The 16146-nt window shown below is 42.7% G+C and overlaps 1 protein-coding gene across 1 annotated transcript in view; it reads left to right on the top strand.

The window, feature by feature from the left end:
- Window positions 1–640: 640 nt before the first annotated feature.
- ESYT3 (extended synaptotagmin 3) overlaps window positions 641–16146 on the top strand; it is a 60072-nt gene continuing 44566 nt past the window's right edge. The window contains exons 1-2 of the mRNA XM_073305201.1: window positions 641–1159; window positions 15391–15432. Of these exons, the coding sequence (XP_073161302.1) occupies window positions 836–1159; window positions 15391–15432 (366 nt within the window). The 5' untranslated portion in view covers window positions 641–835. The remainder of the gene's footprint in view (window positions 1160–15390; window positions 15433–16146) is intronic.

The following is a 16146-nucleotide window of genomic DNA, read 5'->3' as shown; positions in this document are numbered from 1 at the left end:
CCATCTACCACCCTGTACCAGTTACACCTGGTGCTGAGGCCAGGCGGGCACCTCTAGCCGCTTGACTTATCGTGTCAGCTGGGTCTCTCTTCTCTTTCTCCCCTTCCCAGTATTTCTGCCCCAGCTTCTTGCACCTCAATATCCCCCCCCCCCCCAGTCATTAAATCTCCTTCCAAATGTAGGTTTTTCTTGCTTTCCTCGTTTTCTCCTGCAATCCTGTGTGAGGTTTTTCCTTCGCTCATCCTCCCTCCCTCCCATTTCCCTTTCCCTAGGCAAACTCTTTCCTTCCCCCAAACGTCCTCCCCTCCGAACATTCTCCCTTCCTCCAGGGATGACTCCCCCTGTCCTCCTTCCCTAGTTTTCTCCTTCCTCCTCTCCTGCTGTCCTGGTCTCACCTGCCCCCATCCCTTCCGTTCCCCAAGCGCCTCGTTTATTTAAACCAGACCTCGCCCTCCTTGGCTCCTCTCCTGCCCCAGCTCGCTTGCCCCCCAGCAGCTCCACACCCCTGGCTCCGCTCTTGCACCAGCCTTTCCTGGAGCGGTGAACACCACCTGCCCCAGCCGGCTCCCTAGCCGGGCGGAGACTCCCCTGCAGGGGGCAGCAGAGGGCAGGCAGCGCAGGTGGACCCGGCGCCTATCGCAGCGCGCGGCCGCGCCCGGGGGCAGGAGCTGGGGAGGGCGGAGCCGCCGGGAGCCCGGTGGCTCCGCACCTGAGCGGCTCCCGCCCCGCAGTAAGAGCCGAGGCCCGCATGGAGGAGGCGGGCGGGAGCCGGTGCCCCGCTCCGGAGCAGCTGCGCTAACTCTGGGTGCGCGGGGGAGACTCGGCTCGAGCCGCCATGCAGCCCGCGGCTGCCGCCCGCGGGGACTCCGGCCCCGGCGCCGCGGCACCTGGCGAGCCCCGCGGGCAACAGCAGCAGGAGCCGCCCTGGCTCCTCCCGGAGCTCGGCGCCTTCGTGGCCCGGGCGCTCTTCTGCCTCGCCCCGGTCTACCTGGCCGGCGCCCTGGGGCTGAGCTCGAGCTGGGTGCTGGCGGGCTTGGTGCTGTGGATGTGGTGGCGGCGGAACCGGCGCGGGAAGCGAGCCCGGCTCTCGGCGGCGTTTGGGCGGCTCGCGGAGGAGGAGAGACACCAGAGCGTCGCTTCCCAGCACCAGCCTGCGTGGGTGAGTGCGGGGGGCAGCGCCCGGCCCGGCGCCCAGGGGCCTCTGCACCTCCCCGGCTGCCGGGGGAAGCGCTGCGGCAGAGCTGGCGGGGGTCAGGCCGGGAGCAGCTGGGTTGCGTGTTGGAGAGTCGAGCTCCTCGCTCTGCAAATGGCCAGTGTCGTCTTCATAGGCTGCAGGGGAGCCTGGGTCCTCGCAGCTTCTGCGTGTTGGCAGTCTGGCTCCAAATGACACCCCTTGGCCCCATCTCTGTAACTTGAATGGTAATTCTTTCAAGGAGGGGGTTGGACCTTGTAGCAGGACCCAGTTTTGGGGAAGAGGGTTGGATTACCTCTGTTGGGGAAACTTTTTATAAATTACTTGGCTCTTGGTTCATTCTAAAATACTTGGGAAATCTCTTGGGGCCGGGATAAGTCAGTTCTGCCAGGGGGAGTCAGCTGTGACCCAGACGTGATGGAACAGCGGCAGGGTGAGCCTGGCCATCTTCCTTTACTTTGGACGTGTAAAACTAACAGAGTTGTGAACATGACATAGTTCTCTGCTGTCTGTGGTTATGCCTGACTCTGAAACAGGGACACCATTATCCTGAAACGCAGTCAGTTGGAGGTACTGTGCCTGCCATTAAGCCTTCCTGAGAATTTTTACAGCTTTACAATTCTATTTCCCCATTTTAAAATGTCTTTCTGCTTTGTTGTAGGAAAGACCCACATAAACATTTGGTTAAGCTAACGATATACAGAGGAAAGGAGTACTTGTGGCACCTTAGAGACTAACCAATTTATTTGAGCATGAGCTTTCGTGAGCTACAGCTCACTTCATCGGATGCATACCGTGGAAACTGCAGCAGACTTTATATATACACAGAGAATATGAAACAATACCTCCTCCCACCCCACTGTCCTGTTGGTAATAGCTTATCTAAAGTGATCATCAGGTGGGCCATTTCCAGCACAAATCCAGGTTTTCTCACCCTCCACCCGAAAACCTGGATTTGTGCTGGAAATGGCCCACCTGATGATCACTTTAGATAAGCTATTACCAGCAGGACAGTGGGGTGGGAGGAGGTATTGTTTCATATTCTCTGTGTATATATAAAGTCTGCTGCAGTTTCCACGGTATGCATCCGATGAAGTGAGCTGTAGCTCACGAAAGCTCATGCTCAAATAAATTGGTTAGTCTCTAAGGTGCCACAAGTACTCCTTTTCTTTTTGCGAATACAGACTAACATGGCTGTTACTCTGAAACCTGTCGATATACAGAGGAAACAGCAAAACTGGCTGTACAAATACCCTGAAATGTACAAAATAAATGTAAAAATAAATAAATACTTTCTCTCCAGTTTTTCAAGTTCAACACCTGTTACTTATAACCATAGTAAGGAAAACGCTTTCAGACATTAGTGTGACTTTTAAGTTGCTGATGCCCCATGACCATGAACCACATCTGCCCAATGGAAAGGGTTTCTACATGCCTGACTGTAGTTACTGGATCTGTTCCAAGTAACTTTATTATCATCAAATTCCTTTTTATAAAATGAGAAGCTGTTGTAAAATTCCTGGCCTGTAAAGTGTATCTCTTGTGCAACAGCTTGGGCGATAGCAACCAAAACAACTAGTTCCCACGTGAAGGTATTGACAGCCTGTGTCTAGTTCCTTCTCTCGAAAGTACTCCCTGTCATTAGATCATATAGAGGCATATGGCTTTGCCTTTATGTGGCTATTCAACTTATTTACCTATGGTGGTGACTGCTACAGAAGGAATTTTGTCGGTAAATTACATCAGACTTTTTGATAAAGAGTACTGCTACTTTGAGGCCCTTGTCAATGTCAGGTGTTACCTTTGCTTGCTTGCAACACATAGGGAAATTAGCATTTATGCTGGCTACAGAGTTGCTGGATCTGTACATTCAGACATTTTCCTGCTTGCTTAAATAAACTGGAATATGTACCAGGATATTGTTGTGGGAGGTGAAATAAAGCCAACAGTAGTTCCTTAGGCCAGAAAAAATGTCTGTCTTGCATTACTATGTAAAGTGAATACTAATCTGAAAGCTTTAATATTAGTGACAGACACATTGTTCCAAACGTGGTTGTATAGATTCATGTAACAGGTAAGGGATGATGCCTCTCTCTCCCCCCCCCCCCAACCTCCCCCCAGTGAATCCTGTTTCAGATGCACACTATTGAAATATCTGGGATGCATTGTGTTAAGTGTTTTTTTCTCCAGTCTTAGCTATTTATTTCAGAATCCTGCTCATCCAAAAAATCTTTTCTCTCCTCTATTAGCATTAATCTCCAATCCCCCATAAACATAATGACTTCCACATTTATAAAACATTTAACAAACTGACACTGTCAGGTTACGACTTAGACAGACCAACTTCAAACAGGTTTCTGTATTTTTTTACCAGTTTCTAAATTATTCAACTTGAAATGCCATAAATCTAAATGTACTCCTAACTGTGTGTGTGTTTGGTGGCTCATTCTCTGTAAAGTCTCTGTTTGGATAATGAAAACTGATTAGTCAATTTCTCTTATGGTCAGCATTACTTTCTGATGTAGCCAGATACTGTTATGTTCGCTTACACATGCGGCAGGGGAATGTTTTGTCTTTTAGAAAATAAACTGTTTCTATTTCTATTTTAAAAAGAATAATAAATGGAGGCATTTCCACTGATCAAAACATGTAGCAAACTGTCATACAAAGGCTACATTTTGGGCTGTAAATTGACCTGGCAATGGCCCAAATTCTGGAAGGCTCTGGTGGCCTTCCACTCTCACTGTAGTGATAAACACCCATTTTTTCATGGTCTGTGTGTACAAAAACATCTTCTGTATTTTCCACAGTATGCGTCCGATGAAGTGAGCTGTCGCTCACGAAAGCTTATGCTCCAATAAATGTGTTAGTCTCTAAGGTGCCACAAGTCCTCCTTTTCTTTTTGTGGACACAGACTAACACGGCTGTTACTCTGAAACCTGCCTTCAGTGGGAGAGGAAAGTGCTTAGCACCTCACAAGACTGGGTCCGGTGTGTGTGTGTGTTTGTTTGTTTTTAAACTAATGCATCTGCCCCACAGGGATTCTCTGCCTCTTTTCTGCTGGCCCCAGTGTTCCATTTGTAGGTGGGATTTCTGATTTACTTTGGAGTCTTTGCCCATATGAATACAACTTGAAAGATTAATAAATGCATTGTTGCCAATGATTGCTACTTAATCATGAGTCTCAGGATGTTTGGTGTGTCTTAAATCCCAGCTGATGGAATCAAGAGATTCCCATGTAATCTCAACTATCCTTTTGTAAGAGGGTTTAGTTTAGATAACTCAGCTCAGTTGGTGTTTATTAATCAGATTAGCACAAAACAGAATGGGCCAATACTTTATTCAAATTGGGGAAACAGGTTTGCAGCTCTTTTCTATTCCAAAGGTAGAAGTGAGTTTATAATGTTTTTTATGCCCAATTTGTTTACAATAGATAGAAAACTCCCAAGGTGTTACCTCATTAACATAAACCCTTTAATCCCTTTTCTTATGTGGCTTCATAACTTGTTTTCAGGGTACCAAGGCATCTGCACCAATTATTCCTAATACTAAATTTTGTCGTCTTATACATATACCAATTATCCTTGCACCCTGTTTATATTTGGTATAACTTCTAAATGGTTTTGCATACACAAACAATAGAGGCTATACAGTTCACCTGCTTTATGCACTGAAATGTGGCATAAATGAAAAGCATGGTGGGAATCTAATTCATAGTTACACAAATTACCATAAGTGTGGGGAATACTAAACATTCTAAAAATATTATGAGATTGGTTAACAGCCAAACAATGTGGTATTCTTTTAAGTAAGTTTCTAGTTTTCATGGTTGTGGAGAAAAGCTTGGATATAAGCAATGTGCCCTAAAAGCTCCAGAGCCAGAAGGTAAAGAGAGAGAACACAAGTTGCTGGGGTTTTTTTGAGGCTTGACTCTTGATTTTTTTTTTTGAATGGTTGGGATTGGCAATACTGATAGGTAAAAACAGAACTTCCTTGTCAAACGATGGTAGGAACTAAGATTTAATAACAATAAAACAAAGAAACAAAACCAAGCATCTGCTTACATTTCACCTTCCTTTCTCCTGCTATTTCTGGTCTGTTTCTCTTCCATATATGTGGTTTTTATTCAGCCTTCTAATCTTTGCTCAGTTTTACGTTTGAGACTTAGATTCTGGCTTGCTTTTGAAACTTTAGTTTGCCTCACTTTCTAGCTCTTTCTTTTCTTCCCTTCTGACATTTTTCTTTTGTCCATTTTTCTCCTTTTTTTTCTATTCACTTTTTTTCTCTCCAGCTGTTGCCTAGCTATGTTTCTCATCTCCTTTGTGCCACTCATCTTTGCTTAGTTTCTCTTTAGATTTTGCTCTCTGGTTATTAGACCAAGTTTTCAGAGTTCTTCTTAAACCTTTCCTCCCTCAAAGTTTTTGAAAGCCTTCAGATAGGAACACCCCTTTTATAGAGCTATCTTTACCATAATCTCCTTCTCTTCTAATATTCGGAGGTGAGAGTGTGAATGAGACTCAAATTGTGGCAAGCTAGGATTTCGGGAATAATTGAATTCTGGTGTAAAGTCTACTAAAGACATTGAATGTGAAACTGCAGTGCTGGCCTAGGTGTGCTCTGTAATGGGCCTCCCTTGGCTCAGAACAATACTTCATTATGGTAAACTCTGAAAGATCAGATGAGAGAGCCCTGCTAACTTACAGGGATAAATGGAAAAAAATCATGGCATGTAATTTAGTTCCAATTACCAGCAACAATCAGCAGGACACCTGACTAATCAACAGGAGAAAACTATCCTACACTTAGATGTGGCTCAGACTTAGCATTGTAAGGGCTCTTGAACCTAAACATGTATCTGTCTTGAGAGCTGACCTAAAATGGACTAACCTAAAAGATTCCTAGGTTGTAAAAATGGCTCTAAGCTGTGAATTTTGACTCTGGAGTCCGTTCACCACCTTTGACTCTGGGGTCAGTTCACTCTGGAGTCAGATCTAGGGTTTGGGAATATTTGCAGTGTCCAGTTCTGGCTTTGGTCCATCTCTGAGGAAACAGTTTGTTTATAAATTGACCTTTGCTACAGTATGAAATGTACAGTGACTTTAAAGTTACTTTCTATCTTATGGCCTATCTTTGTGCATGTACACAAGTTGTTTACAAAGATAGTTTTCAGCTACAAAATTGAAAATGGTCTTTGAAAATAGTCCTTCCCAGATCTCAACATATTGAGGCTCAAATTTGGGATGTAGACCCAAAATGCCAGACATAAGAGATAGTATAGTGCAGGAGGCTTCAAACAATTATCTTGTGTAAAGTGACATCAACTGAAATCTAGTTAATGCTACTCCTGCTGATTTCAATGGTTTACAACCACATATTCCTGTTTTTAGGACATCTCCTTTCCCTCTGTGTGAATGAACAAACACAATGGGCACTGTTTGTTTTGCTTTCTGTACAGAGAAAATAGTCAAACTGACTTTGCAAAATGTTTAATTTCACTCTGGTCCCCATGTTGATCAGCTGTCATTGTGGCATTTGCAGTCTTGGAAGAATACAGGCAACAATGTTCAAATACACTCAAAGTCTCATGCTAATGTAAAACTACATATAACCTAACTATGGGAATTCCTTGCATTGCATTATCAGGCATACAGTGTAATGCCTTTTTTAAAGGCCTATTAGCAACTCCTTATTTAGGCAAAATTGCCCTTAAAATCCACAAAGAACAGGAGTACTTGTGGCACCTTAGAGACTAACAGATTTATTAGTTAGCATATGCATCCGATGAAGTGGGCTGTAGCTCACGAAAGCTTATGCTCTAATAAATTTGTTAGCCTCTAAGGTGCCACAAGTACTCCTGTTCTTTTTGCGGATACAAACTAACACGGCTGCTACTCTGAAACTTAAAATCAACATGGTTTTGCTTCCTGGGCATAGTGCTGGTTGTGTACCACTTGCTGAAATCAGTATTCCTAGGAAACCCTACAGGCACACACTTGTGTAATATTTGAACAGATCACTTTATCATTTCAGACATGTCAGAATCTCCGTTTTTGTAGCTATGGCCATAGGTGTTTCCAGCCTCTGGGGAAGGAGTGGATGTGAAAAAAAACTATATAGTCTTTTCACTGAATAATAATTAGCACTTGCCAAGTATTTTTGATCTTCAAAGCTCTTTTCAAACACTTGCCAACGTATCAGGAATGCAGAAAGTACTAGCAAGTGTCATCCCCATTTTACAGATGGGGAAACTGACTTTGACCATTTAAACACTATGTAGACAATCTAATTCTGGTATGACACTGAGCTTGGGAGTTCCTAGATGCTACATGTCTAGGATTTGGTACAGGGAGTGTCTTGTTATATGCCTTCCCCCGCTCTCTCATCTCTGCAACGCATGTGATGCTGTTACATTGTCAGAGCCTGCTGCCGTTGAAGTCACTTGGAGTTTTGGTACTGACTTAATTAGGGACTGGATTTAGCCTGGAATCTGTACTGTGTAGTGAGAAAGTGGAGAAAGATATGTTCTTCTGCTTGCAGCTACTGCAGGATCCAGGTGTAGTTAAGATCTCTGTTCTTTAAAGTGGATCCCATGAAAATCTCTAAATCATTTGTTAGCCTTCAGTGATATTGGGGGGGTGGGCGAATGGCCGTTTGAAATCTTTTAAAAAGTAGTTTTTAAACTTCTTTCTTCTAAAAGGCTAAAGCAGCAACCCAATGTGATACATAAGCTCAGCCTGTGGGGGGGATGAAGGATTTTTTTTATATATAATTGTAACTTTAAAACATGTCTCTCATATTAAGAAACCTAATAAAACTGCACTTCTGTGTTAACAGGAGAATTCTACCTTTGGTCTTGCCCCACAATGCATCTGAGGTATGCACCAATAGCCTGCTAATCAGTTTATTTTAGGTAGTTGTATGGCTTCCGTTACAGTAGAGCACCTCACAGTCTTTAATCTTTTTGTCCTTACAACACTGCTGTGAGAGAGGGCAGTGCTCCTCTTATCATTTTGCAGATGTCACTAAGGCAGAGACACTGCCCAAGATCACAGAGGAAGTCTGTGGCAGAACAGGGTCAGAACTTGAACCCAGGTCTCCAAGTCCTAGGCTAGTGCCCTAAGTACTGGGCAATTCTTCCCCTTTAATGCCCCTTCTCTTGTATGACTTACTGCTACAATGGCCCATGCTGGCCAGGCAACCCCTATTTCAATATCTGAAACAATGCTACGTGGTTATCAGAACGCAAATGTGAGGGTGGGGAAGGAATGAAAAATCAAACATAGGTTTCTTAATCTTCAAAAAGATACTTGCTCCTTTTGTCCAGGAGCATTGGTAATCTAAAGTAATCTGTTAATCTGCAGAACGAAGGGCTGCAGCAATACAAGCTTCTCAGTACCCCTCCATTAATGCATCTCAAACCTCACCTGGAGACACTGCCCCCAGTGAGGACTGTTCACCGAACGCAAATATAAATTTCTTAATCCATTCAACTAGAGATCAAATATGGGATGGCTCTGGGGCGCCTTACTATAAATAACTATTGCCTTGAAACTGAGAACTGGCTGACTCTATGACTCTCTCCAAGGACCTTTCCACGCATGATGACAGACTGACACTAAAGGTGGAGATCATCTGGTTCTTGTAATCCTCCTTCATGTTAAATGTCAGTAGTGTTTCATCTGTATTGATCATCACCTCAGATGCAGTGTTCCTGCTTTATTGTGTAAATTTAGCTGGGTAGATTGGCATTTTAGTAAACCTGGGTGCCTGTCTCTTACTAAAGAAGAGTTATTACCATTTAGAACATCAAAACAAATTTATTTTAAAGAAACACCCTTGACACCACTTTGCTTTCAATCTAATAACTGGAGCTGATGATGACTTAAAAAAAACAACCTAACTAAATCCTAAAGCAAGGTCGAATAAAAGGTAAATAATTTGCACTTCTATTTGAGGATTTCAAAGCACTCTAAACATTCCTGAATTGAGAAGCATGCATTTGATCGATTGGGTACCATTCATATCTATTCGGAAACAAGGGAAAATAGTTTTATCTGGTTTCTTTATCTTAGAATAAGCATTCAAACCCTCTACTTCATGGATTTTTTCATTCTCTAAGAAGCATGACAGTCTGCCACTCCTTACTCTCTCTCACATGCTTGCACGCTCGCGCTCTCTCTCTCTGAATACTGTGTGCCCAGTAGAATCATAGAAGATTAGGGTTGGAAGAGACTTCAGGAGGTCACCTAGTCCAACCCCCTGCTCAAAGCGGGACCAACCTCAACTAAATTGCATGTGACTGAATTAGGCTGAATATCCATCCTTGTCCAGGAGATTCAGTTCAAGGTATGCTGCTGGTTTTTGAAAGAACTTGGTTTAATTATACCCATCACTTCTACAGAGTGATAATTAGACACCTGCCTTCACTAGCAAAATTAACAAAGATTTATTTGTGAGACAGGCCTATCCTGCAACATGATACAGAAACTCTCAATAGCTTGCAAGAGTAAAATTAAATTTACCTGACCACTACCTTGTACCTAGGGCATCTGTTTTTCTGGGTTTATTAATTTCATTGTGGGGGTGTTATTTTCAGCAATTTTTGAGTTCTGTAGTATCAGGGTTTTTTGGGGCTTTCTTTCGTAGTAAAATGAGAAGATTTCACTGGGCACGTCCCAAAATTTTTATCTAAATAGAATATTTAATTTTTATTATGAGTATAAAAATGATGTAATTTGTTTTTAAGCCCTGTATCCTTGTTAATGAGCCTCTGGTTTAGCATTGAGTGCGTTTGTTCCCTAGTGTGCTTTAATGTAATATTGTTTCAAACGGTACATCAAGATTGTAGCCTTGGTCATTCTAAACCCTAGTACTCATGTGGGGCCTTGCAGGGCAGGCACCTCCTCTCTTCCTTTAGCACATCTACTTCTGTTTTCTGTCACACTCCCTAGAGGGTCTCCAGCCCATTCTTCCTCCTTTTGGGTGCCCTGCCCCCACTTCACCTGTCTCTGCAAGTAGAGTTTTGCAGCATCCCATTTGGGTGGGGGCGGGGGGGTGAGAGAGAGAGAGACAGACACACTTGCCGGGCAGCCCCTGGAGCTGCTGCCTTAACTGCAACCAGTGTTAAATTAAGAGTTGATTTGAGTGATGATGATGTGGTTCGGTTACAGCTGAAGACTGTCCCACTGCCTGTGTGGAAACAGCCAGAAACATCTTCCCTGGCAAGCCCTGGGCTAGCAAAATGAGATGCCTGGAAAAGTGATCCCAGTAAAATAGTTCTCTGTTTGCCATGGCTGTGCCCCTCCACTTTGCCACCGCCTCGGGGCTTGTGCTCAGCACTCCATGGCCATACTGAAGAACCAGTGCCTGTGTTTCATAATACTGTTTAATTCATTCTGTGAGAACAACTCGCATGTTCAGAAAGTAATCAGAAGCAAGGAACATCTCAGGAGAATCTGTAAAGCACTGTGAAATTAAAATCAGTGCAGTGAGGGTGAATGGCAAAACTGAGACATGCAAAAATATTTTTGCGAGGGCCATCACTAAGGCTCTGGTGGCAAGGGGTGAGGAGAACCAGACTTCTAGGGCAGAAATAAGTTTAACTTGCTTTCTTGATTATCTTGCTTATGGCCTCTAAAGTCCACTGGCTCTTCTGGGTTCACTTGAAATGCAGGATATTTATGATGTCCCGCAGCAGTGCATTTTGGAGCATCACTAGTCAGTGTGAAGCATCCACTCTAGAGCATCACGAGTGAAGGCAGAAAGTCTTTCAGAGGCTGTAGCGCTTTCAAAAAGGAAAGCTTGACATAAATTTCTGGCCAAGCCTGTAAGTGGAAACACAGATTTCTCTGCTCACCCAAGTTTTTTCTTTTTGCTGATATTCCTTGGGTTTGGCTGAGAGTGGTGTCTTGCCATCCCCTATAAATGGCACTCTGTAAATGTTGGGAAGTTCTGAATTCTGTTGTCTGTTAGTCTGTATGACTGTTAGCCTGGTACTGGTGGCTGTATGCATTTGAATGATAATGAGATGTCAAACTGCATGAAATCTTGTTAGCCTCTTTGGCAAACCACTTTTTGATCACCTTCCCCAAGAGTGAATTCTTTTGGTGGCTTTGAGGCGGCGGGGGCGAAGAAAGGGGAAGGGGAGAATGGAGACTTGAATTACATACATGTTGGTATACTTGCGAGCATTCGGAATGGATACTGAAACAATGAGAGGCCAACCTAATTGTGTCAAATGAACTACATTTGTCCAAGCCATTCTCTGTTCTCCAGTGGGGCACCCTCCTCAATGGGGTACTGTATTTTCAATTGGCTAGGCACGTCCTTTTCAGGTCATATGTGTCTGGGGTACATATGAGAAGGACTGAGATGTGGGCTAAAACACTCTGAGCTGATAAGCTAAAAAAGACCAGACCAGTCTTAGGTTGAGAGGCAAGCTTTGTTCATCTATACTGTAGCTGTTTCCATGCTTTGCAATACTAGCTTTGTGCCTGTCTTGTCCTGTCAACTAGTTGAAATTCATTTGTAATTATTGCGTGTTCTGTGGCTTTTTCCCTTTATTTTGTATGTATTCTATGCAAACAGATTTTTTTTCTATTAAAGATCACTGTAATTGGCTGTATAGAGTGTGATGCTGGGATGGCTGTCTGTTTCCTGCAAGGATGAAAATTGACTCCATCTTTTAAAGAAGGTGGCAGCAGAAATATAGCAATAGCTTGGCTACTTTGTCAAGGGAAAAATAGATAAATAGGTTTGGCATTCTGTCCTCTTCTTCCCCTCCTCCACCCGAATATCCCCATCTCTTCCTCCCCTGCCCCGTCCCCAGTGGTGCTGGGGAGAGATGGTCTAAGAGGTGGGCATGAGAGCTGAACTCCTGATGGACACAAGGCTTTCTTTAAAAGGAGATTTTTAACTCCGGGTTTTCTGTTAGCCCATAACCTTCTAACACGGTTTATTCTTGGTGAATTTCTATTAAACTCGACTGTTATAAATGCTGACTTCTGAAGAAGGTTATGAGAGAAAATGCTGCAATGGTTTTTTGTGTTTTGCATAAATCCAGGCTACTCAATAGACTTCTCATTGTTTTTTACTGCCTGAGTTAGTCAGGTAGCATCTTTAAAGCTCTGATGCATGGATGTTGAGGAATATATAAAAATGCATGTTATACTTGTGTGACTGGGATTCTAGGGGAGCCACACCAAAGTTACTTACTTAGGGCAAACTGCAAATAATGGGGCAGACAATCCCCAAAGCTGATGGTTATTCCAATACTTAGATCCACCAAGCTAGCTTCAAACAGCGTCTGTAATACCTTACTGATTACCCAGAAGCCAAAACACCATTCACTTAAAGCAACCCAGCCTTAGGCCTCCACCCAGACATCCAAGTCGGATATGATGAGGATTACTGAAAATCTTCTTCATCCTAGAAGAAAGTTCTACCAATCCCAAAGGATCAGACACATTACCTCCCAGGTTAGTTAATATTTCAGATCTTACGTGCTTGCAGCCAATTCTTATTAACTAAACTGAATTTAAAAAAAAAAAAGTATTGGTTAAAAGATCAGTATACATACAGACATGAGTACGGTTCTGAGATCAGATAGGTAGTAGAGATGATGAGCTTTGTAGTTGCAAAGAGTTCTTTCAGAATTAGTCCATGAGTTATAGTCCAATGTTCATATTCAGGGTGATCCAGATGGGACTGGAGATCTACAGTCCCATGACTAAGCCTCCCCTGCATAAAGCATCAAGCATATCTGAGATAAAAAGGATCAGGACCCAAGTCACCTTTATACAGTTCCAGGACTTCTCTTCACAGCTCAGAGTCCTGAGGTAAACAAAAAGAAAAGGAGTACTTGTGGCACCTTAGAGACTAACCAATTTATTTGAGCATAAGCTTTCGTGAGCTACAGCTCACTTCGATGAAGTGAGCTGTAGCTCACGAAAGCTTATGCTCAAATAAATTGGTTAGTCTCTAAGGTGTCACAAGTACTCCTTTTCTTTTTGCGAATACAGACTAACACGGCTGCTACTCTGAAACCTGAGGTAAACAATAGGCAATCATGGAGACTTTGAAGTAGACAGGTTTCCTAAGCATCACCAGTAATTAGCTACAGGGAGTAACATAAGGCAATTGCCTGTTTTCCACCATTCACAGGTGACTTGTTGTACGTTTCAAAGAGAGATGAATACAGCGATAGCACTATTGTTACAGTTCATTTAAATGTTAAAATCCCCTTTTTGATCTCTGAATTAACAGAATGCAGCATAGACAGGAGCCCCCTTTGGTTACATGATTAACCTCTAACAAAATATATATATTATCTAAAATATGTCCCTAGAGGTTGAATTTGGGTCACTTATCCTGCAGGATGCTTAACCCTTTCTGGCCATGTGTCACAAGTTGCAATTTTTCAGATAATGTTTATTTTTCCCACCGTGTCTCTGGCACTGGATTACTTCACTAATGGCAATGGGCTGATCTATTCACAAACCACAAAGTAAATGTCTGAAACTGATTTCTTTCTCTCTCTCTCTCAATATACTGTGGCCCTGTTGTGATCAGAACTGGTTTAGTGCCTCAGTTTCCCATTGCATAATGAAGAGGGGAAAGGGAACTCTTTGCTAATGCTGCTTTATTGGTGGTGGTATGTAGTTTTCCCATTAATCATGTGAATGGGCCTAAAGGCTATATGGTATGAATAAAGAATCATAGAAATGTAGGGCTGGAAAGGACCTTGAGACCAGGCCCCTGCACTAAGGCATGACCAAGTAAATCTATTCTAGCCCATCCTTGACACATTTTGTTGAACCTGTTTTTAAAAACCTCCTCTAAAGGGATTCCACAACCTTTGGAAGCCCTTTGCACATCGTAACTAGAACTATGGTTAAAGAGTTTTTTTTTTTTTTTCCTAATATCTAACCTAAATCTTCCTTGCTGCAGATTAAGCCCATTACTTCTTATCCACTGAAGGTAGGACATGAACGTTGATCATTGTCCGCTTTCCAACAGCCCCTGATATGTTTGAAGACTGTCATCAGGTTACCCCTCAGTCTCCTTTTCTCAAGACTAACCATACCCAGTTTTTTCAGGTTGATTTAAGTCAGCCATTTAAATCAAGTGAGAAGCCTTGATTGAAATAATCGATTTGAATCAACTTCTACATTTGTACTTCTTGTTTTTCTCAAGAAAGGTGCATTCTCATTGGTTGATAGAACTATTAAAATTTGTTGATTTGCAAAGCTAAATAGAGATTTTACACTAGATTTGGTACTTAGGAGGGTACACTATAACTATATACATTTATTTAAGCAATTATGTAGCTTAATTTCAGAATTGTACGTTTTAGAAAATGGTGAATGATATAATATACTATTGCTTATTAATTTTTGCTCATGATTTACATTAACCTTCATTAGAATGGTAAATGGAATTTAATTAAACACATAACAACTTTTATTTAATAAAATCATTTTAAATGTGTTTGATACATAAGCTTCTCAACATTTAATATTAAAATTCAGATTTAATTTTCAACAGGTTTATTTTTAAAAAAAAATTATTTTATTTTCCAAAAATCATGGTTTTGTTTTTTGTTTGTGTGGGGTGTGTGGTGTATATATTTTTGTTGTTTGTTTTTGGACCTTGCCTCATGTCACTTTTGTAGCTCTCCTCTTGACTCCAGTTTGTTCAGAACTGGACATAATACTCCTGCTGAGGCATCACCAGTACCAAGTAAAGCGTGACATTTCTCTCCCATGTTTTATATACGACACTCCTGCTAATACCCCCCACAATAATAGCCTTTTTTGCCATTGCACCATGTTGTTGACTCATATTCAATTTGTGATCCCCTATAGCCCCAACCGTACTGCCACCTACCCAGTTGTTCCCCATTTTGTATTTGTGCATTTGATTGTTGTTGAAGTGTGGTACTTTGCACTTGTCTTTATTGAATTTCATCTTGTTGATTTCAAACAAATTCTCCAATTTTCAAAGTTGTTTTGAATTCATGCCATTTCAGAAGTAACCGTGTAATAATAGAAGACAAATGGGGACGTGAGATTGTCAATTGACTGCATGCCTCCAAACCTGAGCTCTATTTCCACATCCCAGCTACTCTTGCATAAAGCTCCATAGTTATGTGCACTGCACGATGTAATACGTTATTTTTTTTTTTTTTTTGTCACTAGGTCCGCTCCCCTGATGTTGAGCGGGTGGAATGGCTGAACAAGGTGAGAAGGTGTTAATGGAGCTGTATCTGGAAAATTATTTTTAGTGAACGGTCTCTACTCTGGAGTTGCTCCTTACCACGGACTTAAACATACAAATATAATAAAAACAACACCTTGCTATTTTAGGGAGTGATCAGATTTAATGCCTCTGCTCAGGGCTGGCTCCAGGCACCAGCGAAGGAAGCCGGTGCCTGGGGCGGCCAACAGAAAGGGGCAGCACTCTGTCCGTGATTGGGGCGGCACGTCCGCGTCTTCAGCAGCAATTTGGCGGCGGGTCCTTCACTCCCTCTTTGGCAGCAGGTCCTGCTCTCTTTCCCCCCCCCCAATTTTTTTTGGGGCGGCAAAAAAGCAGGAGCCAGCCCTGCCTCTGCTTAAACCTTTGAGCACACGAAATCTGTGCAGATTCAGTCTGAGCTGAGTGCTTGTCTTGTTCATGAGGGCTGGGCCTTCTCTCCTGGCGAACATAAGAAACCCCTCCTGAAAACTCAGACTTCCAGTCTTCCTTCGTTAACCACTGCACTACAGATGCTGCTTAAAACCTAAATACCAGGAACGAACATGCTTGTGTAGCAGTAATTCATCTATGATCTTTCCTACTCCTGCTGCACACTGTCACCCTTTATTGCTGTCTCATCCAGTCTGAATTGCCAGCTCTTGTGGGAGGAGAACTGTCATGTTTGCTTGTTGAGTTAATAGGAACAGTTAGAAGTAGAA

This window comes from Lepidochelys kempii, chromosome 11 (assembly GCF_965140265.1).
Source record: "Lepidochelys kempii isolate rLepKem1 chromosome 11, rLepKem1.hap2, whole genome shotgun sequence".
NCBI lineage: Eukaryota > Metazoa > Chordata > Testudines > Cheloniidae > Lepidochelys > Lepidochelys kempii.
The sequence above is the reverse complement of the archived record's forward strand: the minus strand, read 5'-3'. Positions and strand labels throughout refer to the sequence as shown.